Consider the following 26,184-nt stretch of genomic DNA (forward strand, 5'->3'; position numbering starts at 1 on the left):
AGGCTCAGGGACTCCGAAGCCTCTTTCTTCAACCAAAGCCAGGTACTGATCAAGTGCCACCGAATTCTCTTTAACCTTATCTTCACGTGCCTAGAGCAGGCGTGGTTAGGAATGGAGGGACTGCGTAACTACTGTTGTTTTCATCTTTATGTACCTTGGATGCCCAGAATCTAGATCAGAGTCTTTTCCCCGGCATCCACTGTCGAAAGTCATTTTACAAAAAGTAGAAGTTGCAATTTGGGGACAAAAATTGCGCCTCCCTTACCAGACTTACTCTCTGAGCCTGCGCGTCAAGTCTTGACAGATATAAAAAATATAAAAAACGGTATATTTTAGAGAACATTTATAGTCTGACAACTGAGTCACATGACAGAGTCACTTAAAGATAGAACTTTCTATGTTCCATATTTTGGGCTTCATAAGACATAGAAGATGGTTCGTTTTCCCATGCAAGTGAAAATATCATTTTTATCTAGTAACAGGACCTGTAGTGACGCAGCGCATGCGCACGGCGGTGGCTACAACGCACGCGAGATTACCCAGCAGCTTTGCGCCGTCCGGCTGTCTTGGGAGAGGTTTCTGGGGCTTGCCGCCATGGGGAAGGTGAATGTGGCTAAGTTGCGTTACATGAGCCGGGATGACTTTAGGGTCTTGACCGCGGTAAGAAACGCGTTTCACCTTCTCCCTTGTCTCTCCACAACATGCGTCCTTCTTGCTGTTCCTTTAGGTTTGTTGGGAAATGAGCGGGCGCCCTCTGGTCCCTGGGACTTAGCAGAGACTGGTTAGGGGGAACAGAGTACCATGGAGTCTGACTTTTAAAAAAGCTCTTCTTGGCCAGGAGATGTGGCTAAAGCGGTAACGCACTCGCCTGCTTTTCTTAAGGTGCTTATCTTTCGCTAAATAGAGCAGAAGCCCCCCTCTTCTAATTTTTTCTTTCCTGTTCCCCTTCTTGAGCTCGAGACACTTGCATCTCTGGCTTGGGAAACTTTTCTGATTGTTGGCATCGGACCCAGCTGAGAAGGGTTAAAGTCCTCTCCTGAAAGGATTCGTTAGACTTAGAGCATTGTCTTTCCCACTCACAGACTCAGTCGCAAAGCGTTCCTTATAGTTAATTCAGAAAACATTTGTCAAGTTTTTAGTAGCAATTTTAGGGTACAAAACAGACAAGAACGGAAGGATATACTCTTCATCATCAAGTAAATGAATAAATAAGCAAGATAACATCAGATAATAAATACTATGAATATGACAAAGGATAACAAAATGCAGCTGGTGGAAGCTGGGGGCAAGTACAATCTGAATTGTTTTCAGGAAAGACAACTTGAATACAAGAATCTGTAACCGACGTCTATAAGGGTTTTTGTTCAAATTCGGCCTTTGGTAGGCATTGAACAGATACTCACTAAATGAAACAGTTAGAAGGAGCCGATCCAGTAATATCCTAGGAAAAAAATGGAGGCAGAGGAAAATAACAGTGGTAAGTGCAAAAACCCTGAGACAGGAAAGTTTTTGAAAAAAAGGAAAGGCCAGTGTGGCTGGAGCATAATGAGGCAGATACTAATGGTTGGAGATGTAACTGGAACAGGTGAGAGAGATCATGTATTTTAGAGGCTTGCAGATTTGGTGAGTAGTGTGGCAAGAGCCACTGAATGTTTTTTAATCAGTGTGATAAAATGTGATTTTATTATTAGTCTTATGACACAAAGATCAATACATAGATCTAGGCATTTGCAGAATAAATTAGTGTATTTATTTAGGATCCATTATCTTTTGGTAAGGAATAAGCACCGTGATAAGGGTTCTATATTGTTGTAATTTAGAATGTGATGTGACTCACTGATTCTTGTATTATTTTAAGGCTTCATGTTTTGGGTTTTTGAAATTAGTCTTAAATAAGCAATACTTAAGGATTAGACTATCCAATGCAAGATCAGTATGAAAGTTGGGAGGCACCTTCCTTTCTCATGCAGATTCTTCAATTCCTCTGGGCTTTCTTTAAATACCTACTGTCACCTCTGAAAGATACCTTCGTTTCTGCTTCTTCAGAACACATACTCATTTCTCAGTGCCTCTGACAGAAATAAGGGAGTCAAAAGAAAGAGTGTTGGATGCTAGCAGCAGCAGGGACAAAGCATGGGAAAAGAGTAAAGTTTAAGTATGACTTTTTGTGGGTTACTGAAATTATGCCAGATTTATTTAGGTCTGCAGTATTTAAATTATTTTTTTAATCTCACCAAAGAGACCTAGTCATTAAGGTAACATCTCAATCTCAGTTGAATCTTATGAGTGTTGTTACCTTTCCTTGACCTCCCCTTCCCCTTAATGTCTTTGGTTCCTTCTGTATCAATTATGATTGTTTAACTCACCTTAACTTTCAGTATAAATTTTCCCCCAAATTCTGTCCCATAGTCCTCCTTTTTTATCCATTTATCTCTTGCTGATGATTGCATCCACCTCACAGGTTCATTTTTCATCTCTGGCGAATTTAAGTAATATTTCCCTCAATTTAAGACTTCATTCCTAAGAATAGACCCTTAGATTTCCTTTAAACATCTTCATTTGACTGTTCAAGGCAGTTTCATCAACTGTCTTCCTCCTTTCTTTAACTCCACCAAAAATATATCTAATTTTAAAGCTTTCTCTGTCTGCATCTCCAACTTCGATTCTTCATTCCTTTTACCCTCTCATCCATTTGCCAAGCTATGCCATAATGCCATACTATTTCCTAAAGGTCTTCCATTTCTTCCTTTCATTATCACTGCTATTTGTCCTGTTCTGGTTGCTGTTTCCTCTGAGCTGGAAAGCTATCTTAATTCTCCAGTCTATCTCCTCCGGTTTTTGCCCTCTAAACCACTTGCATATTCCTGCTAATTAAGGTCCTCAAAATAACTGTTCATGTATTTCCTGCTCCTCCTCCTCTTCCTCAGTATAAAATATAAAACTCTAGAGTAAAATGTTTTCTCTCATATGAGGAAGCTAGAGACAAAAGAAGGAATGAAAAAAAGCCGGGGGGAGGGGTGGGGAATTTGTGAAAATAGAAGGGAGATAGTAGAGTAGAAAGTGGGGACAGGAAGAGGGAGGAGGGGAGAGAAAAGGAAAGTTAATTATATTATGCTATATGCATGTATGAGTATATCACAATGCATCCCAGTTGTTTATGTAACTATAGTGCTCTGAAGAATTAATAGAAGACCAATAGAGGAAAGCAAGTGGGGGAGGGAAATAGAATTACTGGTAATTGAATGGAGAAAACTATTATATGCTTTTATGAATATGTCAAAATGAACCCCACTATTATGTGTAATTATAATGCACATATTACATATATGTTTGTGTGTATGTGTATATAGGTTCTGTTCTTTTCTCCTCCTCCTCCCCTCCCCCCACCTCCTTCTCCTCCTCCTCTTCCTCTCTTTTCTTGGTCTACATTTCAGGGCCCTCTGTATTTTAGCATTTTCTAGCCTTATTTGCATGAACTCCACAATTCATTGTACAGGTTTGTTTATTTCTGCTATTCTGTTGTCTGCTTTCTCTTATGCCCTCAAAGTCAATTTCAAGTATTCCTTCCTTAAAAGTGATCCCTCAGCTAGAACTATTCTCAGTCCTGCCCCAAGCTACTTCTTTTGAGTCTCCAGGGGTAAATAGTACTTTTATATTCCTTTTATTCTCTATGTTGCCTAATACAATGCCTACATCTTATACTATACTACTACAAGTATTTTGGTATTTGCCATGTGTCATTAACTTTGTCCAGCACTCACAATTCCTGTCCATAAAGCAAAGTACAGAAACAGTGAATATCAGTGATTACTGTGTATGTCAAGTTGTAATTGAAAAATTAAGAAAAGAGAAGAATAATGTAGAATTACAGTTATGTGATACATGACAACATTCAATCAACCATAGACCACTTGTATGCTATCCCATAACTATTGACATCAAAACTATCTTTGTGAAAGTATGTTCTATCATGTTTGTACAAGGAGAAAATTGCCTAATTAGACATTTCTCAGAATGTATGCTTATTATTAAACTATGTGACACCTAACTGTAGCTGGAGAACTGTGTGGTCAGGAGAATTTCAAAAAGTTAATTTCTTAGCAAGGTTTTGATATTCAAGACTTGGTGATGATTATGAGTTCATAACATTTCCTTTAATTTCAGGTTGAAATGGGTATGAAGAACCATGAAATAGTTCCCTGCAGTTTGATTGCTTCTATAGCCAGCCTGAAACATGGTGGCTGTAATAAAGTTTTAAGAGAATTAGTGAAACATAAACTCATAGCTTGGGAGCGTACCAAAAGTAAGTATTTTGAGGCAATATTTGTGAATTTTCCAATAATTGGTTCCCCCAGAGCAGGTGTTTGAAAGGCAAGAAATGAGAATTGCCAGACAAGTAAAGCACTAGACCAAGAACTGATCATTCTTTTGTGACATATTCTGTTGGTCAGAAATAGTCACAGAACTGTGCAGATCAAAGGAAGTAGACAAAGGAGTAGCAAAATTATACTGCAGAAGAGCAAGTAGAATAGAGATATTATTGTTACCATTTTTGTAAATTCATTCTGCCACAGGACTCCAGAGCATTAGTTCTCAAACTTTTTGGTGGGGGATGTTTTTTTTTTTTTTAAACCTGTAATAAGGTGTATACAAAAGTACAAATTATTGGTCAAATCAACATAAAAATTTCTGAGCTTAAAACATTTATCTTTCTATAGATGCTTACAGACTGTTGTCTGTATAAGGGGCACACTTTGAGTAACTGCACAGTAGAGAAAAAATGAAAATTACAGAAAAAAATTTAAACTTATTAATCTAGGTAGTTTATCTTATTCCAACTAAAGCTTCCTAACTTTAAGTTTCTTCTTAAGACTTGAACTGATGTGACTTATTAATACAATACAACTAAAAGATAATCTTTCTCATTTGATTTTTGTCTAGCTGTCCAGGGCTATCGATTGACAAATGCAGGCTATGATTATCTAGCTTTGAAAACACTTTCCTCCAGACAGGTAGTTGAGTCTGTTGGAAACCAGATGGGTGTTGGCAAAGAATCAGGTAAGTGCTAATTGTACTCATAACAGCTTTTTTTTTTTCTTTAGTCTATATTTTCCCTTGAGAAACATTTCTTTTTCATGTTTTCATATTTTCCAACAAAATAGTAAATTGTAAAGTTGGTTAGGAGCAGTGCAGATTAGAAACATCCTTAGTTTGGTTTAGTTATTGTTATTTCCATAGATCTTTCTCTGAAAAGTCATTTGAAGAATTAATTTTTCTCTAATGACTCAAATCTTTGGCACATATTTTATTTGCTCTTATTTTGTATTTGATAAATTGTACATTTACATCAGTTAAAAATATGTACCACATAGATTTAGTAGAAGACAGTTAACATCTGAAACCATAAACTTATTTTTCCATCGCAGAATTCTGACCATTAAAGGAACGATGAGTATGTGTAAAATGCAGGCAAAAAAAAGCATTCTAAGATAGCATTGAACAAATACTTGTGTGTTTATTTTATTTATTTTATTCCCCTGGAAGACGGGAATAAAAAGATGATTTTTTTATAGCATACCCTCTTATTACCATTATTTTACCCTATGTAGTTTATTCTCGTTCCATTATTTGTCTAAATTGTGGGAGCAGAATTAAACTTGGAGCGAGCCAGATGCAGTGGCACACGTTTGTAATCCCAGCTACTTGGGAGGCTGAGGCAGGAGGATCATGAGTTCAGAGCCAGACTCAGCAACATAATGAGGCCTTAAACAACTCAGCAAGACCCTCTCTCTAAATAAAATGTAAAAAAAGGCTGGAGATGTTGGTTAGTGGTTACACACCTCTGGATTCAATCCCTGGTACCAAAATTTAAAGAAAACAAAAATTAGAAGTAAAGGAGGGCTGGGGATGTGGCTCAAGCGGTAGTGCGCTTGCCTGGCATGCGTGTGGCCCGGGTTCGATCCTCAGCACCACATACAAACAAAGATGTTGTGTCCGCCGAAAACTAAAAAATAAATATTAAAAAAAAAAATTTAAAAAAAAGGAGTAAAGGAATTATTAGGAAATAATAATAATAAAGGAAATCTCCACCAAAGAAGGTTCATATGATTTGTATGTCCTGTCTATATCTAGATTATGGTATATATTTAAAAGTGATACAAGATTACTAAATACAGTCTGTGTGTGTAATATATAAACAGAAGTAATGTACTTTGGAGGCTGGGGAATGTGGCTCAGTGTTAGAACACTTACCTAGCATGCACAAGGCCCTGGGTTCAATCCCCAGCACTGCAAAAAAATAAATAAATAAATTGATAGATAAACTTTGGGGCAGGCTTCCCATTAACTCTTAAAAAGTGTTCATTTTTGATTTTTAAGAAATTTATTGCTTGGCAAAATAATGAATGTACAAAAGAGAATACAATAAAAACTAATCTTACTCCTAACTCAAGTCTTTGTCTCCTATTATTACAACCTGAAGCTAACACTCTTAGTTTATTACATAACCCTCTAGAAATGTTCTGTATAAATACTAGTATATTATGTGTATTAAAAATAATATGTATATACGTTCACATACCAATTTTAATCACAAGTGACAGCAAACGGTATTATTTCACATATTGATTTATGCTACTTTCATTTTTGTGAGTAGTAATATAATTAACACCCTTATATAGATGCCTCTATATGTATATACAAATAAATTTGTAAATATATTCTTGAAATTGAATTATCAGGGCATGTATTAGCATGCTAGGGCTTCTGCTATAGCTAAATACAATAGGTAGCTTAAATGGGAATTTATTTTCTCACAGTTTTGAAGGCTAGAAGTCTAAGATCAGTGTTTGGTTTCTCCTAAAACCTCACGGTAGCTTGCAGATACCAGCCTTCTTGCTGTGTCTTCTCATTGCTTTTTTTCTGTCTTTTACATCTCTTCCTCTTCTGATACGGTCACCAGTTCTAATAGATGAGGACCTCACTCTTATGACTTCATTTAATTTTAATTATCTCTTTAAATGCCCTATGCCCAGATAGTTACATTGGAGGTTATGATTTCAACAAAGGAATTTTGGAGAGTACACAACTCAGTCCATAACAGGGCAAAAGGCATTGAAAATTAATAGGCATTTAAATTTTGTGTATTATCAAATTTTCCTCCAAAAAGCTTGTACCAATTTATACTCTATTCAACAGTGTATAACAGAGCCTATTTCTTAACAGAAATAAGTTAAATTACCTCATGAATAATTAGAACATGCTCTAAATGTCAACATTGCAAATAGCAAGTTGTTTGATAGTTGATAAAACTATTTATTAGGTCTTTACTTATTATAGGATTGTATTCTCACACAATTGAAGAATTGAAGTTTATATTTTTGAAAGGGAAGATATTAAGTAACTTCTACAAGGGGACATTTAAGGAACAATTAAATGTTTCCCCACTACATTGATTATTCTGACATAGGGTAGATATGGGCATTGAGCATCTTTGAAAACAATCACCTTTAATACATTGCATCTCTGCTTTCTTTTGTAGTAGATATGAATATATGTTGGCTTGTCATTTTGTATTATATAGTGAAATGGTGAATGCATGGTCATGAAAAGTTTTGTCAAATAAGTTACTACTTAGTGACAAGTGATAGGTGTAAATAGATAAGTTACTACTAAGGGGAAAGATGACATGCAAATAAAGTCAGGTAAAGTTAGAATTATTTTATCTTATTGCAATAAAAGTAATAAGATATTATTTTTAAATCTGGGTCTAGATATTTACATTGTTGCAAATGAAGAAGGACAGCAGTTTGCATTAAAGCTTCACAGACTAGGAAGGACCTCTTTTCGAAATCTGAAAAACAAGCGGGATTACCATAAACACAGGCATAATGTTTCTTGGCTGTATTTATCTCGTCTCTCTGCCATGAAAGAATTTGCCTACATGAAGGTAATTTCTAAATGATTTTATATTTTTTAACCAAATAATATGAAGACCTTAATGGTAAGCATTTCATTAACCTCAAACTCCATTTCTATAGAAAGTCACTTCTAACTTTGTTGCTTGTTATTTTTCTAGTGATTTCCTCCTAGTAAAGGTACTTTTAATTGTTGTTAATGCAAATTTGTATGTGTTTAATATATCTGTTCAACATATAGCTATCTATATATTTATCTATTTTTAATTGAAAACATTAGATAATTACCATTGAAACCAAAACCAAGTTAACTAGTATTTTTTTAACATAAAAAAGGATGTTTACAAAATCTTTAATTTTTAATCTTTCACTTTCTAAAGCTCAGCATATTCATTAAATATCCTTAATAATACTCAAATATCTTCAATAACTAAACAGAAAATGAGATGGGTTTTATTATTTTTTAATAGAGTTTGTTATGATTTATCTTTCTGTTTTAAAAAATATTGAATTATTGTTGAGTTTGATCTCCAACAATACAAAAAAATTGAATTATTGAAAATTGCTTTAGTGTGCAGTTATTTGGAGATTCAGTTTGTTGTTCTTTGAGTAGGTTGTTTTAATTTATGTGCTTAAGTTTCTAGCAATCATGGGAGAGTTTTTAAGATAGTGTAAATAAGTGACTGATATACATGATAATTTGTATGCTATGATATTCATTCTGTAAGTAAGCAGTTTGGTAGGAATTGAGCCATTTTCCCAAAACTGTATTAGTGTTTTTTAAGAGTATTTATTTATTTATTTATTTTATTAAAGGTACAGAAGTGGAACCTGTTTGCACATAATATAAATAACACTCCTTAAATGCACTAGTATTTTCCTAAAAGGGAAACAGTAAGACATAAAGATTAAGCTATAGGTTGAAAGTTACACTAAATTACAAGTTCTGTGCAAATGTTGATAATCCTTAAGGTTATCATTTCTGTTAAACTGCCAAAGCGTGTTCAAAATGATCTGCATTTGGAAAGTAACTTTAAAAACAAACAGAAGTCTCTAGTGAGTTGGAAGTAATTTAAATCCTGTCTATCAAAGGTGGGAGGTAGAATAGACAATCTTTCAAAATTAAGTACTGGTGTCGGGGTGGGGTAACAGAATGGATACTAAAGGGAATAACTAGTATAGTCTGTGGTGTGTTAAAGTTGGTACTGTAACACACACAGAAAATGAAGAACACATTTTTAAAAACAAATCATATGATGAATTTAGAGAAAATTTGATAGAATAGAATAATTGATGAAAGTGTTCTCATGAAGTGATTAGGAGTTAGATTCATAAAACTTAGATATGATTTGACTATGAGCAGAAGACAATGGATTAAAGAGTATTTGAAAACCAGAAAAAGGTGTTCAAACTGAAGTCAATATTTATATGTCCATTTAAAGATTTTTTAAAATGGAGCATTGGTGTAAGCATCTTGGTTTGGTGTTAATTCATAGAATGAGTTAGGTTCAGTGGCAAGAGAGAGAATTCTAGCAGAATAATCTGGCATAAATGACAAAGATTTGCTTAGAAATGTTCCCTTTTAAATGTCAGAGAGCACAGATGTATTTTGAAAGAAGTAACAGGACTTTGATAGAAGAAATTATGCATAGGGGAAAATAGATGTGTGAATGATTTGGAGTAACATTTGATTCAGATGACTACAGTCTACATGTTTGTTACATAAATAAATAGATTTTTATTGCATATTGTGCTCTGGAAAAAAAAAGTTTAGTGATCTGTAAACCAAGATGCCTGACCTTTAGAATGCATTATTTCCTAATAAGCTAGATGACAGAGCATGTCTTATATCACAATTTGTTTTCATTGAAATATTTTAAGCACATGTCAACAAATAGTAGAGACAAAATAGGGAAATGTCTTAATAGACCATGAGCTTCTTGAGAGCCAAGTTTTTACTATCATTTTTATAACCCTAGCACAGTGCATGATATTTAGTAAACATTGATTTTTAGAGGAAAAGCTAATACAAAAAGACCTCTTCATTAATTTATTTGTTTGCTATGTTTTAGGCATTATATGAGAGGAAATTTCCGGTTCCAAAACCAATTGATTATAATCGCCATGCAGTGGTCATGGAGCTCATAAATGGTTATCCTCTGTAAGTATTCATCATTCTTGAAATCATAGGTCCTAATAAATGAGTTCAAAGTTCAGTTATTTTTTTAATTAGTGAAATATTGCTTTTGGGAAATTAGAAATTGACTTGAAGGAGTAGACTCTAAGACAAGTTGAAAACTCAATTTCATTCTGATATTTTGGTTTTGTAATCTCTGATTCATTCAGTATTTTTTGAGTCTGTTATGTGACAGGTACTTATAACTCAGCCATGAACAAAATAAAATTCCTGCCTTTGTGGAACTTATATTCTGATGGAAGAAGACATACAATAAGTAACTAAACAAGGAAATATATATGGGGCATATCAGTAAACTGTGGATAAAAATAAGAAGGATAAAAGGAATAGAAATACTAAGGTGGGAATAAAGGATTGCTATCTTACATAGGGCCATCAGGAAGAGTCTCATTAATAAGGTGAAACTTGGATGCAGAAACTTGAAGAGGATATCATGCAGTTATTTAAGGATGTTATAGACATATTTGCAGCCATGCCTGGAGTGAGAACAGGGCAGTGCAGCAGAGGCAAGTAACTAAGAGAGTTGGGAGCATTTTAAGGAGTAACATCAGATAGGTGAGCAAGCGGCTAGTTAACTTAGGATTTGTAGACCCTTGTAAGGGATTTTTAATTTTTATTTAGATAGGATGCCATTGCAGTGTTTTGAGCAGAGAAGAAATGTGATCACTCTGGCTACTCTGTATTAAAAGTATACTTAACAAAACACAAAAACATATTAGAAAAATAAATTAAAAGACTTATAATCTAGGCAAGAAGTGATAGTAGCTCTGCTTAGTGATAATCATGAAAGTGATTAAAAGTGGTCAGATTCTGTATATGTTTTGCAGGGAGAACCAACATGACTTGTTTCAGGTTGAATTTGGATGTGAAGGAAGCAAGGAGTCAATGATTACAGCAAGTTTTTTTGGCCTGAGTACTGATTAATGAGAAAAACCTGAATAACATGGTGCCCCAAGTAAAAAAAAAAAAAAAAAGTATTTCAAGGAGGAGAAAGAAGTTGACTGATTAGAAATGATGACAACTAAGAACTTGAACTAAGAATTTGGACACTGAAATTTTGATAAGAGCTATTTATTGGAATGAAGTAGATGCTAGTTTGTTTGAAGTGGATTCATTAGAAAGTGGGAGGAAAGCCGGGGACAGTGGTGGACACCTGTAATCCCAGCAGCTAGGAGGTTGAGACAGGAGAATCTCAAGTTCAAAGCCAGCCTCAGCAACTTAGCAAGGCCCTAAGCAACTTGGTCAGACCCTGTCTCTAAATAAAAATGTAAAAGAAGGGCTGATGATATGGCTCAGTGGTAAGTGGCCCTGGACACCAAAAAGGAAGGGGGAAAAAAGGAATTGAAAAAGTCTCATGTAAAAAGAATTTGGCTCTAAGGAATGTCCAAAGAAAGGAGGTTGTCATGAAAAGAGCATATGGAATTGAAGTAGGCTGTGGCTTTTTGTTTTAATAGCTGGAACGTGTTATACCTGATCTTGGAATGATCAGATAATCTTAAAAACTAGAAAGATAGGGAATGGAAATAATATATATGTACACACAATTTAATAATTAATTTCATTAAAATCATGAATGTATACAAATAACCTGTTATTGTTACTTCAGATGTCAGATACACCATGTTGAAGATCCTGCATCAGTATATGATGAAGCTATGGAATTAATTGTGAAACTTGCAAATCATGGGCTGATTCATGGAGATTTCAATGAATTCAATCTCATATTGGATAAAGATGACCATATTACCATGATTGATTTTCCACAAATGGTATCAACTTCTCATCCCAATGCTGAATGGTATATTCTGAAATTGATTATACAGAGGGATGTGTTTGTGCATGAATGAAATTATTTTTTATGTATAATTTTCCAATTTTAGAACACTGTCATTTAGGTCAATAACTTGTTTGAAATGGCTGGTTATATTGATACAAAAAAGACAACAAACATTAGAAAGATAAATAGATTCCTATTTATTGAAGGTTATTCAACTACTAGAATTTTCCCCATAAGATAATCTCTTTTTATTTCTTAGTATTTTGAAGGGGAAAAATGTGCTTTGATCCAGTTTTTAAATCCTATTCTTAAAACTTATGTACATTTTGGAAAGCTGAAGAAATTGAGGCTTTTATGAATATAAACTACAATGAAGTAATTGTAATTTGACGGATATTCAAGTTAGATTTTCTTAGCCATGAAAACTTTTGTTCAAACAGACTTTTTAGGAGCAGTTTTTTAAACATAAAAGACTACTCAAAAGAAATAGAGACATACATGAAGAGGGGAACCCTAGAACCACCACATAACTTTTTTAACTTTCCCCTTTCTCTCTTCTGTGGTTAGCTTCAAGAGAACTTCACCAAACATAACTCAATAATGTTGGACAGCCCTAAGTAGTTTTGAACTGGACTCAATTACCAGACCAATAATAATTATCTCTTATGTCATTTTTAGCTTTTATTGGAATTCATATAATATTTCTTCCCTGGCACAAGGCAGAATCAATTTAAATGCTGCAATAATCATATTCTTTATATTACCTAACCATCTAAAGCCAGCCAAGTTGTGAAATATGACCTTTTCCTTTATTTACATGTATTTCATGATGCAGTTCAGTGTAATCTAATTAAGGTTAAGTGTGTTTTTTCTCTTCTGTTTCAAGTTTTATGAGAAACATCTTTTTCATAAAGTAATTGCTGGTACCACTTATGTAGTAGGGTATATTCATTTTTTGCAAAGTTTGAGCTTGAAGCAGTTTACGTTAAGTGAAGCTTATCTTCCTCCTGGTTTCCATTAGAAAATGTCTATACATATGATAGAAAAAGAAGTACCATTTAAAAAATATTTCCAAGAAAACAATACTAGAAGATTAATGGCTTACATTTGGATGGTCAGTACTCTTTGGTTATTAACTAAATCATTTTTATTATATGGAATAGCATATAGTCATACAATAAAGGAACATGTGGGAACCACCATTTAGAGAAGGAATTGATGACTATGTTCTAAGTTTAAGCTGCATTATTTTTTAGGGAGACATTTTGATTTAATTCAAATTTTTATGGAAGAATACTGAGGCAAAGGACTTGTGCTAAGTACTAGAGATTTCAGTATAAATAAGTCCAGTTTCTACTTTTGAAAAAGTTATTGTCTATTGGGTGAAATGTGAACATGTATAAAATGATAACTTAAAAATTTATTAAGGTTTTACCTAGGATACCCTGACAGCAAGTAATGGTGGCATTGTCTTCCTACTCCAAGACTTCATTGTTCTCAAAATAACTTAGTTAATTCCTAGGTCCTTGATCCACTTTGAGTTTAGTGCATGGTGAGAGAAAGGGGTTTAATTTCATTTTGTTGCATATGGATTTCCAGTTTTCCCAGCACCATTTGTTGGAGAGGCTATCTTTTCTCCAATGCATGTTTTTGGCTCCTTTGTCTAACAGAAGATAATTGTAATGTTGTGGGTTAGTCTCTGTGTCCTCTATTCTGTATCTTTGGTCTACCAGTCTGTTTTGGTGCGAGTACCATGCTGTTTTTGTTACTATTGCTCTGTAGTATAGTATAGTTTAAATGTCTGGTATAGTGATGCCACCTGCTTTGTGCTTCCTGCTAAGGATTGCTTTAGCTATTCTGGATCTTTTATTTTTCCAGATGAATTTCATGATTGCTTTCTCTCTTTCTATGAGGAATGCCATTGGGATTTTGATCAGAATGGCATTAAATATGATAGTGCTTTTGGTAGTATGGTCATTTTGATAATATTAATTCTGCCTATCCAAGAGCAAGGTAGATCTTTCCATCTTCTGAGGTCTTTGATTTCTTTAGGGTTCTGTAGTTTTCATTATATAGATCTTTCACCTCTTTCATTGATTCCCAAGTTTTTTGTTATTGTTGTTTTGGTTTGTTTGTTTATTTGTTTGTTTTTTGAGTCTATTGTAAATTGGGTAGTTTTCCTCGTTTCCCTTTCGGAGGATTTGTCACTGATATACAGAAATGCCTTTGACTTATGGGTGTTGACTTTATATCCTGTTACTTTGCTGAATTCATTTACTAGTTCTAGAAGTTTTCTGGTGGAGCTTTTTGGGTCTTCTAGGTATAGAATCATTTCGTCAGCAAATAGTGCTAATTGAAGTTATTCTTTTCTTATGTGTAGCCCTTTGATTTTTTTCATCTAATTCTTCTGGCCAGTGTTTCAAGAACTATGTTCAACAGAAGTGGTAAAAGAGGGCATCCCTGGTGTCTAATAGAAGAACGAGTAGGCCCTAATCTTCATCATGTGGGATTAGGTTCCATTTTCCTTAATAAGGCTTCTATAGCACAAGAATTAAAACCAAGAATCAATAAATGGGATGGACTCAAACTGAAAAGTTTCTTCTCAGCAAAAGAAACAATCTATGAGGTGAATTGAGAGCCTACATCTTGGGAGCCAATTTTTACCGCCCACACATCAAATAGAGCACTAATCTCTAGGGTATGTAAAGAACTCAAAAAGCTAAGCACTAAAAAACCAAATAACCCAGTCAGTAAATGAGCCAAGGACATGAACAGACACTTCTCAGAAGGAGATATACAATCAGTTAACAAATATATGAAAAAATGTTCATCATCTCTCACAATTAGAGAAATGCAAATCAAAACTACTCTAAGATATTATGTCAGTCCAGTCAGAATGGCAGCTATTATGAAGACAAACAACAATAAATGTTGGCGAGGATATGGGGGAAAAGGCACACTCATACTCTGCTGGTGGGACTGAAAATTGGTGCAACCAAAATGGAAAGCAGTATGGAAAATCCTTGGAAAATTGGGAATGGAACCACCATTTGACCTCTCCTGGGTCTATACCCAAAGGACTTAAAAACAGCATACTATAGGGACACAGCCACATCATTGTTTATAGCAGCACAATTCACAATAGCTCAACTGTGGAACCAACCTAGATGCCCCTTAGTAGATGAATGGATAAAAAAAAAAAAAAAAAATGTGGCATATATACACAATGGAATACTACTCAGTAATAAAAGAGAATAAAATCATAGCATTTGCAAGTAAATGGATGGAGTTGGAGAATATAATGCTAAGTGAAATTAGCCAATCCCAAACAAATGCCAAATGTTTTCTCTGATATAAGGCGACTGACCCATAATGGGTACAGAGGGGGAGCATGGAATAGAAGAATAGGCAGAGGGGTGGGAGGGAAAAGGAAGGGACAGGAGGTTAGCAATGATGGTGGAATGTGATAGACATCATTATCCAAAGTACATGTATGAAGACATGAATTGGTATGAACATATCTTATATTACAGAGATATGAAAAATTATGCTTTATATGTGTAATAAGAATGTAATGCATTCCACTGTCATGCATTTAAAAATAAAATCAATTAAAAAATAGTTAAGATCCAAGAAGATGGTCAATTCCATGTCATCCTGTCCTTAATTCTGCATTATCTGGAAATTGTCTAGAGAAGTGAATCAATTTTTGCAGCATACTGGTGACCAAAAAACAACCTAAACTGCTCTCAGTTCAGATTAACATGTCTTCAGATCATTATTTATAAGCTACAGCGTGATTTATCCCTTTGGGTATTATTATAGTTTAGCTAATGGATAGCAAAGATATATAAACTTAATTCAGTAGTCTCTAAACTTTTCCTTGAATCATTAATCTCTTTTTTTATCTTTAGCTTTCCCAGTTGGCAAGGGATTCTAGTGGGTATTGCTAATGGGTACATTACCAGACAGATCAGGGACTAAAGAGGATAAGTGGAAACCTCCCAACCTGTAGACCCATGGTCTTCTTCACTCATTAGTTCATGCTCAATCCCCCACCCCACAATGTATCTTACTGCATACTAAGTAACAATGTGAGAAAACCCTGCTTTTTCTAATCATAGGGACTGTATTGACAAGCTTATATCTCTGAAGAGTTCCTCCTATTTTCATTTTTTCAAATGTAATGTCACTGATTTATATTTCTTTCATGTAACATTTTTCTCCTTTATGCTTGGAGCACAAATATAACTAATGTTATTGACATTGGTTAATTAGGAAAATGGCAAGTGATGAGGCAATATAAAAAAGTGATTTTTTGCTTTTGCAGGTATTTCGACAGAGATGTTAAATGCATTAGAGATTTCTTCATGAAACGTTTTGGCTATGAAAGTGAACTTTACCCTGCCTTTAGTGATATCAGGTTTGTCCTCAACATGGCTTAAAATGCAATGCTAGGGCTCACTAAATATCTGATTTATTTAATTCTAAAGGTTAATACTTTAAAAGATGTCAAATAGTAATGTTTGACACTTTGTATTTGCTTTTGAATTTCATTGCCCTACAGTATAACAATGGAACTTAAAAATTTGAAAATACCTGCCTTTGATCTATTAAGGCACTGCTTAAATTTTGAAATGGAATAGATATATAGTTTCTTACAAATTCAAGAACTTTTATTCTATTTTGAAGGCTGTGTGAATAACCTGTTCATAAGAAATCTAACAAAATACTTTCTTAAATTTTTGTTTTTTCCTTTATTCAGAGTACAAACTGTCTTTAATTCACTCTTGAAACATAATCATGTACACTAAGTTTCCTCATTTGTTTTGTGTACTTAAGATATTCTTGATTTGGGATACCTTACCTAAGTTAAAAGAAATCTTTAGCTATTTTTGAAAGCTAATTTACTAAGTTAAATACCAGTTGAAGTTTTTGGTTTTGTGTTTTTTAAAGAATTGAACTATCTATCCATCCATCTATCAGATAGATCTATTTATTTACTTATTTATTATGGTGCAAAGGGTCAAATCCAGTGCCTCACCTGTGCTAGGCAAGCACTCTATCACTGAGCTACAACAGCAGTCCCCCAACTGAAGTTTTTACAACTTTGTTATTAATATGTGTTGTTTTTCTCTTATTATATTTTATTCTTAAAATGACACTATGTATCTTTTTTGTGTACTTAAGTAATTTAAGTATTATATTTTAGGCAAGGAAAAATATTGTAGACTGTTGAACTGACTTGAATCATAGCTTATTAGAGGAGTTGATATTTATCCATCTCATTTTTTTCCCCCTCTTTCAGTGTTTGACACTTTTTTTTTTCTTTGTAGGAGAGAGGATTCTCTTGATGTTGAGGTTTCTGCCAGTGGTTACACAAAGGAAATGCAGGCAGATGATGAACTGCTACATCCAGTAGGTCCAAATGATGAAAATACTGAAACTGGGGAGGGATCTGATTTCTCATTTTCTGATGAAGAAGTATCAGAAAAAGCAGAGGATTGTAGGTCAGAAATTGAAAGGGAACAGAATTTTGAAGATGAATCAGGTGGCTGCTGTTGCAGCTTATCTGGAGAATCTGAACAAACAAAAAAAGACAGTTTGTCAGAGGAGAGTGCTGAGGCACACACACTTGAAATGACTGAATTCAGTCAAGCTTTGGAAGAAATAAATGGATGGGAATGTGAACACAAGTCAGTAACTGAATTTTCTGAGGAGAAGAACCGAAATGATATCAAGCAAGATGGTCAGACAGGTCAAGAAGAAATTCCTGCTGGCTCTGAAGAGTATGAAGATGAATGCCCTCATCTGATTGCTTTGTCATCATCAAACAAAGATTTCATGCCTTTCAGGTATATATATTTTTGTTGATTGCTTTTTTTTTTTTTTTTTTTTTTTTTTTGCTTTAATCTTGAGACCAATGCTTTTTCTTCTTGTAAATGAATGTTTTTGAAGAGAAACCAAGTAGTATGACAGTTGTAGTCTGCCATCATTATGTGTAAAATGAAAGCCAAATAACCTTTTTGTTGTAAAACTTCAAAATACCTTCCTTTTCATTTAGCCTGATTTGAGGCAATCTGTTCACTAAATTTCAAATAATTCTGGCTTAAAGTACAAATTGGTGACTCAACAAATTAATATAGGTATCTTGATAAATTGATTGCATTTTAGATGGATGAGTTCTTTTATTTTCATAGTTACAAGTATAATGTGTATGTTTGAGCTAGATAAAAGCATGTAAGTATATGCAGTGTATAGTAAATGTGCTTTCTATATAAAATGACTACAGTGAATTTTTTTGGACTTTGAACCCTTTCTTTTTTATTCATATTAGTTAAAATTATATGATAGTATTGTTTTCCTCTAGATTTGGGAAGCATATTCAGAATCAAACTATAGTTCAATAAATACTGGTTTTGTTTATCTAAAAATAATAATAGAGCAAAATTAAATCAGCTCTACACTTACTAAATGATTGGGCTTGCATCTCAAGGCTGCGTTTATCTTTATACTTTTATTTATGAAGCACAACTTGAGAATTTTGTTCCTTTTCCACATAGCTCTGTGTCTTCAGTCTCATGGCTATTGCCATTTAAATAATAAACTTAAAATTTAAAGCATTTAAGGAAAAAAGTCCAGCTTATCAGTGGTTCAGAATTTTGAGTGAATGTGTTGGTCTGGGTTCTCCAGAGAAAAAACTAATAGATTTATTATAGATGCTCTTCAACTTACTATGGGGCTACATTCTGATAAAACTCATAAGTAGATTATATTGTAAGTCAAAATGCATTTAATACACTTAACCTGTTGAACATCATTGCTTCGTAACACAGTACACTGTAGAGTATGTATTATTTACCCTCATGATTCCTTGGTTAACTAGTAGCTGCAACTTCACTGTCATTGTCCAGTACCTTGAGAAAGTAAAATATTATATCACTAGCCTGAGGAAAGGTTAAAATTAAAAATTTTGTTTTTAGTAAATACATACCTCTTTTGCTCATTATGAAGTCAAAAAAAAGAAAGAAAAAACAAGTAAAATCATAATTGAAAACAGTCTGTATAAGGAATTGACTGACTCATGTGGTAATATAGGCTGAGAAGTCCCAGGATCTGCTGGAGACCCAGGAGATCTAGTGATATAATACTAACCCAAATCTGAAGACCTAACAACCAGGAGAGTCAATAATGTAGGTTCCAGTCTGAAGTCAAAAGCAGAAGACTAATGTCCCAGCTCTGAGACAGGCAAAGAAAACAATTTCTCTTTATTCTGCCTTTTTGTTCTAACCAAACCTTCAATGGATTGTATGAGGCCTAGCCACATGGGGGAGGTCCATCTCCTTTACTTTGTCTACCAATTCAAAAACAGACTCACTAGATACACCCTGCATAATGTTCAAACAAATATCTGGCACCCCATGGTGCAGTGAAGTTGTACATAAAATTAACTATCACAGTGATAGTAAAAAAAAAAAAAAAAAAAAAAAAAAAACCTACATAGCTTTAAGTAGTCTTCTAAGCAGGGAATGGAAGTAATTGTTGGAAGTAATTGTTTTCACTCTGAACACGTGGTGGGCAAAACTTATTATTTGCAATAGAAGCCAAATAGGTGTTGCTGAAAAATATCACCCATTAATATTGTCTTGAGTTTTTTATGCAAAGTGAAAAACAAGTTAGACAGTTCCCATGCTTATAGGGTTTTTGTTTTGTTTTGTTTTGTTTGGGGGGGGCATTGTTTGTTTTTTTGGTATTGGGAATTGAACCCAGGAGTGCTTAACCACTGAGCTACATCCCCAGCCATTGTTTATTTTTATGTTGAGACAGGGTCTTGCTGCATTTCTTAGGGCCTCCATAAGTTGCTGACGCTGGCTTTGAACTTGTAATCTTCCTGTTTCAGCTTCCCAATTTGCTTGGGTTTTAAGCATGCATCACCATGCCCAGCTCCATGCTTATAGTTTTTTCTGCCTTAGCAGAGCAGAATCATGCACTACTATCTCTGTTCCCATTCTATCTACTATTGTTTGCTACAAGGAAGGAAAAAAAGTAAAGCAGAGATTTAGATTGTGAGAGGAAGATTTGTATAGTGCAGTGAAAGAGGAGGAAAAGAGACATGAAGAGAAGCAATGAATTTTGATAACTGACAATCTTCCATTTTGGATTTTCAATAGTGACTATGAGAATGTTGAAAAATTGTTAATATGTTGGGCTGAATTTTAGGTAGTTTTACCTTCATAGAAATTCTAATTATAATTGATCTTGAGGTATTTTATGTCTAAGCTTTATTTTTAGGTAAGAAGTAATATAAATTAACCAAGTATGACTAGTTACATTATAAGAATTAACTGAAGAAATTGTGTGGGTTTTTTTATTTTAGAGATGAAGAAAATATGACAAATATTAATCAGAAAAGAACAAGAACTCTGAGTGTTACTTCTGCAGGCAGTATTGTTAGCTGTTCAACAATTCCTCCGGTAAGCATTCACATAGCATTTACCAAATGTTGATTTGATCACTACTATGGACAGATTAATGAGCTCAGTTACTGTGAGGATTTCAAGACACCTTTGGACATTTGGACTTCACACATTTTATAAAATTATAGCAGGTATAAATATAGTAATATAAGATATAGTGTTCACTTTAAGTGGAATGTGCAAAGCTTTCCAGAAAAAAAGTGATATAAATTAGCTTGAACTTGAAGGATAAAATCATAAATATTTTAGGTCCAATATTCACATGTGGTTTAGTTACTTCATTTTAACAATGAGTAAGATTGAGGCCAAGATAGGTTATGTAACTTTGTTCAGTTATCTAGAGAAACAACTAATAGCAGTGAGAATAAAGCATAAAGATGCATCTCCTTTACTAGCTAGTTTATTTTTGAATTTTCAAAGAGAAAAATAGGTTAATTTAAAAAATTTGAAATCTCAGATTTTTATTACATCCTTTGAATGTTTAGCAGCAATTATCCAAAGAAATTACAAAAAGGGCACTGGACAGGACAATGAACAAAAATATTCTAGCTCCTACTGAGGAATTCTTTTGCTTGCCAGCTTTTTCAGAGCTGATCAGAAGGAAGAGTCAGTTTAGAACTAATTATATCCCACAGAACAAAGCCATTTTCATTGTCTGTGGAGATAGTGTCTGTCCTACACTCTGACATCAATATTATAAAGCTGTATGTGACTCTTACTTGCCATTTAGGAATTATATGAATTTATAAGTATTATAATTCTTCTGATAACAGAGATATACTTACTCCTGGTTTTCTATCAAAACCAAGTCTGAATCCTTTGGTAGTCAACAAAAACTAGTGTTTAAGTCTATAGCATACTATGTTATTTTCTAGCCTTCTTTAAAGACTATGCAGTGTTTTGAAAATTGTAGTTTGAATATTCTAAGATTCTTTTGTAACATTAGAAAGTAAAGCAACATACTAATTTGTCAGGTTTTTTTTTCATATATGAAAAGTACATAATTGATTTATTGGCTTTTTCCCATTTACGTTAAGTACTATCAAAGCCAGTTTTAAATGATAACTTTTTAAATGAGCAAAAGAATAAAATTAGTTTAGAAACTAAGAAAGGAGCAAATAAAATGAGCAGTTGGAAAGTAAATTTATTAAAAAAGAAAATAACTTCTTTTTTCTGAACTTATTCCAAGTTCAGAAATATTGTCAATAAATTAAAATACATGTCCTGTGAGGAATAATATGGGTTATTTGCAAAAGTCAATTAGAGCCATTAAAAACAAGGTAAAAATAACACTACTATTTATAATATAGCACACTTTTAGCCCTGGAACCTTTACTTGATATTAGAAACATCTTATCATTAAAAATGTAAAGTCCTAGTAATCTTATTGGTTCCCTATTCTCTTTTTGATGGTCTGGCAACTTATCTATTTTCTGAACATAAAATTGAAATCTATGAAGCATCTATTATATTCAAAAGTTTTCCTTTTAAATATCATCAACCTACTTTATCAGATATTTCTCATAATTATTCTGCCAGTCCACTCTTGGCTTTAGTATTTTCTATAATTATTGAGATTTATTTACCCTTCTTTCTTTGATTTCTCAGAATTAAAGCATAATTTTTAATTAGTTATTGAATATGAAAAAAAAAGATTCTTAATTTATACTACATCTTTAAATTCTAACTTATGCTTTCTTCCATATGGAAAGATGATGGCACTGACATTGTCAGAAGCCAGGTTAAAATTGTGTTTGCGTGTTTTAAGCGTTATTTTTACTGCTCTGATATTCTTATACCATCTCTCTTACTAGCCAGCATCGTGAACATTTAGAATGGAGTTTAGAGTGGAGTCAGGCCTATAACTGTTACATCTTGAGTTTTATGAGTTACATTATGAAAAACAAATTTGCTTTGGGATAAAATATCTCTTCTACCTAGCTTGATCAATAAGGGTTTCTTCTGATCATTTGAAACAAACTTATCTTAATTCTACATTTTCTTAAAATTTTTGTCACATACTTTTCTTTGGGGGTAACATTTCATTTTGTTAAAGGACCAGGAGAAAACAAACTTTGTTACCTCCATTAACTTGATATTTGTTGTTTTGTTACCTGCACAAAGGTAAAAGATTTTGTGTGTGTGTGTGACTTAAAATTTAATTATAAAATCTGTTTTCTTCCTTAAAATAGTTTTATGATTTCTATTTCTTGGCCATTTATAAACCCTATTCTTAATAATATATAGCAAAATTAAATTATAATTAAACAGTAAGGGAAATTGCTTTGTAATAAATACATGTATAGCTACCACCGAGTAGAACAATATTTTTGCTTTAACAACAATAAAGGGACATGATTTTTCATTAGTTTTTTTATACTCCCTAATATAACACACAAGTATTTTTACACAGTTTTTAAGTGGAGTTTTCTTAACATCAAGAAAAAATAACTTGTGTCATCTGTAAGTTATTCTGAAGTTGAGAGAAGACACATGGAAATCTCTTCAAAATAAATAAGGGAAAATTCAAACAGAATAATTAGGAATAAAGGTGTTTTTTTCTCCCACTTGGAAATATTATGTAGGCCTCCGTCTGTTTTCGAATTTAAACACGGCACATAATCTACTGACTTCCTGTGACTTTTCATCTTCTCTCTGCTGGATGCTTTCTTTTCTAGTCCCATTTTTTTCTTTAGTTTCTATTTGGCAATATAGGTACCAGTGATTTTTTGAATGATATTTTCTGGGTCTTTTATTACTAAGACTATTTTTATTTTGCTATCACACATGATTGGAAATTTGGTTACCTGTTAGCCTGTGATTAGGAAATAATTTTCCTTCAGAATTCTGAAATTATTGTTTCTGTCTTCAAGCTTACAGTATTAGTATTGTAGTTAAGAATATGCAGAAGAGCTTCAGATTCTGTTCTCCAGTTGGGAAAGAGTGGTTTTCATAGTTTCTGGGGTAAGGGAATACTCCTGAAACTTAGCTAATTCTGCTTTTAGTCTTGAAACTTCTGGAATGGCAGGTTATTTTGTCTCCTGGGTTTAAGAGGCTGCATCATTAGGAGCCATCAGACTCTGTAGAAAATTCTCTTTTTTTTTTTTTTTAGGCTCTGATTCTTCCTATCTTTTTTCTCTTTCTTGTCTCATACCTTTCCTTCTATGAAGAATCATTAAACAACAACAAAAGGATAGCTTTAAAGCTTGTTAATTGATTGTAACTAAACTGCATTTAACTTATCTGGTTTACAGTTTATTATATCTATATGACTGAAGAAACAGTCCAGTAAGCCAACTAGTTCGTCTAGCCTCATTTTACCTGTCTAATCCATTGTTATTTAACTTTTTAACTTAGCAGATTTTTTTTTTCTTTTTAATAAATGCTACTTGGTAAGGCATATGACCCTTGCTTCTATCTTTGCAATTTTTTCTTCTGTTTTAGGAGACAAGTTGAATGGTGCAAGGTTATATACTAGTAAACAGCAGGGTCTGCTGCTGCAGAAAAAGAAAAAGTCATTGTGGACTAAGTATTTCAGATTTCTTTTTCATTTTTTACGTCATGGAACATGCAGCCTATCTTAACAAGCAGTTTTGGATTTTTAATCTTTTACTATGAGAAAACATTCTAACAACTATAGAGAAACTTTTCTATGAGTAGCTGCTGCCATATGTCATTCCAACAACTGAAATTGTGAAGGCATTCTTGGATATATTGTCAACAGTTAATGCTTTCAAAAATAATTTCCCAACCATTTCTAGCCGGGTGTGTTGGCACTCGCCTGTAATCCCAGCAACTCAGGAGACTGAAGCAGGAGGATCACCAATTCAAAGCCAGCCTTAGCAACTTAGCAAAACCCTGTCTCAATAAAACAAAAAAAGAGGGGGCTAGGAATGTGGATCAGTAGTAAGCACCTGTGGGTTCAATCTCTAATACCAGAAAAACAAAATAAAACCATGTCTACTTTTACGTAGAAAGCAAGATAGTTTGTTGGTGGTACCGTAGTGATTTGTATTTAAATAATTGTTGCTACTGGTATATATAATAATAAGTTTTAGGTATATAATCTATATTTCTGTTAGGAATTTGATTTTTCATTTTTGTTTTTGGCACTGGGAATTGAACCCAGGGACTCTTTACTACTGAGCTACAGTCATTTAAATCTTTATTTTAATCTTTGTAACAGTTTCTACTATTTTATTGCTGGTTATATAGTACTGTGGAATTTTAAAAACTCATGCTCTTAAAAGATATAATTTATAAGGTATTAGCAATGTACATCTTTATATTAGTGAGTTTGTGCTCCTTATCAAAATGGTTATCAATAATACTAATATGTGAAATCTTTCCAGGAATTGGTGAAACAGAAGGTTAAACGTCAGTTGACAAAACAGCAAAAATCAGCTGTCAGACGTCGATTACAGAAAGGAGAAGCAAATATTTTTACCAAGCAGCGGAGAGAAAACATGCAAAATATTAAATCAAGTTTGGAAGCAGCTGGCTTTTGGGGAGAATAATAAAAACGATGGATATTTTTAACGTATATTTTTAAGTTATCATAACCCTATTTACAGCTACTTGTACTCTTTATTGGACCAAAGCCAATAAATAAATAGATAAATAAACCCTCTTTCATCTATCAGTTGACTCATTCTCAATATGTCTTCCAAAGAAAAAGTAATTCTGCTAAAACAACCGTTTTTCGACTTTGGTATACTAAAATAAAGTTTTCAAAATAACTGTTAGAGGCATTTGCATATTTTTAAAAGTCTCAATATCATTTTTGTTTTATTTTGTTTGGTCTCTACCAAGAACAGTTAGATTACTTGGTTACAAATCCTAGCCTTTTCACTTAATAACAAACAATTTAAAGCAAGTCATATTTCTTTCTCTTGTCCTGACTTTTCTTACTTTTAAAATTGGATTTATACCTATTTTGTACAGTTGTTTTGAGGAAAACATGAGACAATGTGCATAAGGCATTTAGAATAATGCCTGACACATTATAAACATTTAATAAAGCATAGCTGTTAGAATTAGAATTTTACTGACGTTCATCTTAAATTTTGCTGACAAACTGGTTGCCTTTTATTTAGCCATTGGGAGACTTCACTGCCTTTTACTCTTTTGGATAAGCTAGTAATACATATTAATTTGTTAAAAACTTAACTCATTATTGGTGTTATTTACATTGGCATGTGATCATGGGAACAAAACCTTGAGACAAGTTCTACAAAGATTTTTACAGTTGGCAACTTTTATGAAGGATCAAACGAGTGGAAAAGTAGGGGATGAGAGGAGGCAGAAAGAATGAGCGATTTTTTTTTTTTTTTTTTTTTAATTTTTCATTTTCTTACATAGGTGAGTCCAGAACATATTCTTACTTCAATGTTAACAAGTAGTTATCTCAGGAAATAAATATATAATCCCTAGTTCCTTCCTCAAGAACTTCATAATTCAGTGAGATATGAAGGTGGGGTGCAGTGCATAAGGTGGGAATGTGTTCCTACTGTGCTCAAGTCTCCTGCAGCCCCAAGTAGTCTGGGAGAGGAAGAGCACCTGCAGTGGAAATGGCCGCTAGATGGCAGTGTCACCCCACAGTCGCCAACAGGATGTTTCCATGCATCTTGATTATGATCTACTGGAGGGAATATAGTAGTAAATTGCTTTTCAGTATTGATAGACATCACATTCCCTTTTACCTTTGTAAAATTAATGTTGCCTATGTTCAACATCCTTTATTATTTAATAAATTTGTTCAATATACAGGCACAAGAAAATGTCAAATTCCATTTCTTCAAAATTAAAATTTGGATG

The 26,184-nt window shown here is 33.5% G+C and overlaps 1 protein-coding gene across 1 annotated transcript; it reads left to right on the plus strand.

The window, feature by feature from the left end:
- Positions 1-551: 551 nt before the first annotated feature.
- Positions 552-24,997, plus strand: Riok2 (RIO kinase 2). The gene is made up of 10 exons (XM_076856015.2): positions 552-660; positions 4,165-4,303; positions 4,942-5,058; positions 7,773-7,948; positions 9,989-10,077; positions 11,720-11,911; positions 16,221-16,313; positions 17,227-17,745; positions 20,268-20,364; positions 24,720-24,997. The coding sequence occupies exons 1-10, from the start codon at positions 595-597 to the stop codon at positions 24,882-24,884; spliced, it is 1,653 nt and encodes a 550-aa protein (XP_076712130.2). The 5' UTR covers positions 552-594; the 3' UTR covers positions 24,885-24,997.
- Positions 24,998-26,184: the final 1,187 nt, after the last annotated feature.

Source organism: Callospermophilus lateralis, chromosome 5, assembly GCF_048772815.1.
Source record: "Callospermophilus lateralis isolate mCalLat2 chromosome 5, mCalLat2.hap1, whole genome shotgun sequence".
Taxonomy (NCBI): Eukaryota; Metazoa; Chordata; class Mammalia; order Rodentia; family Sciuridae; genus Callospermophilus; species Callospermophilus lateralis.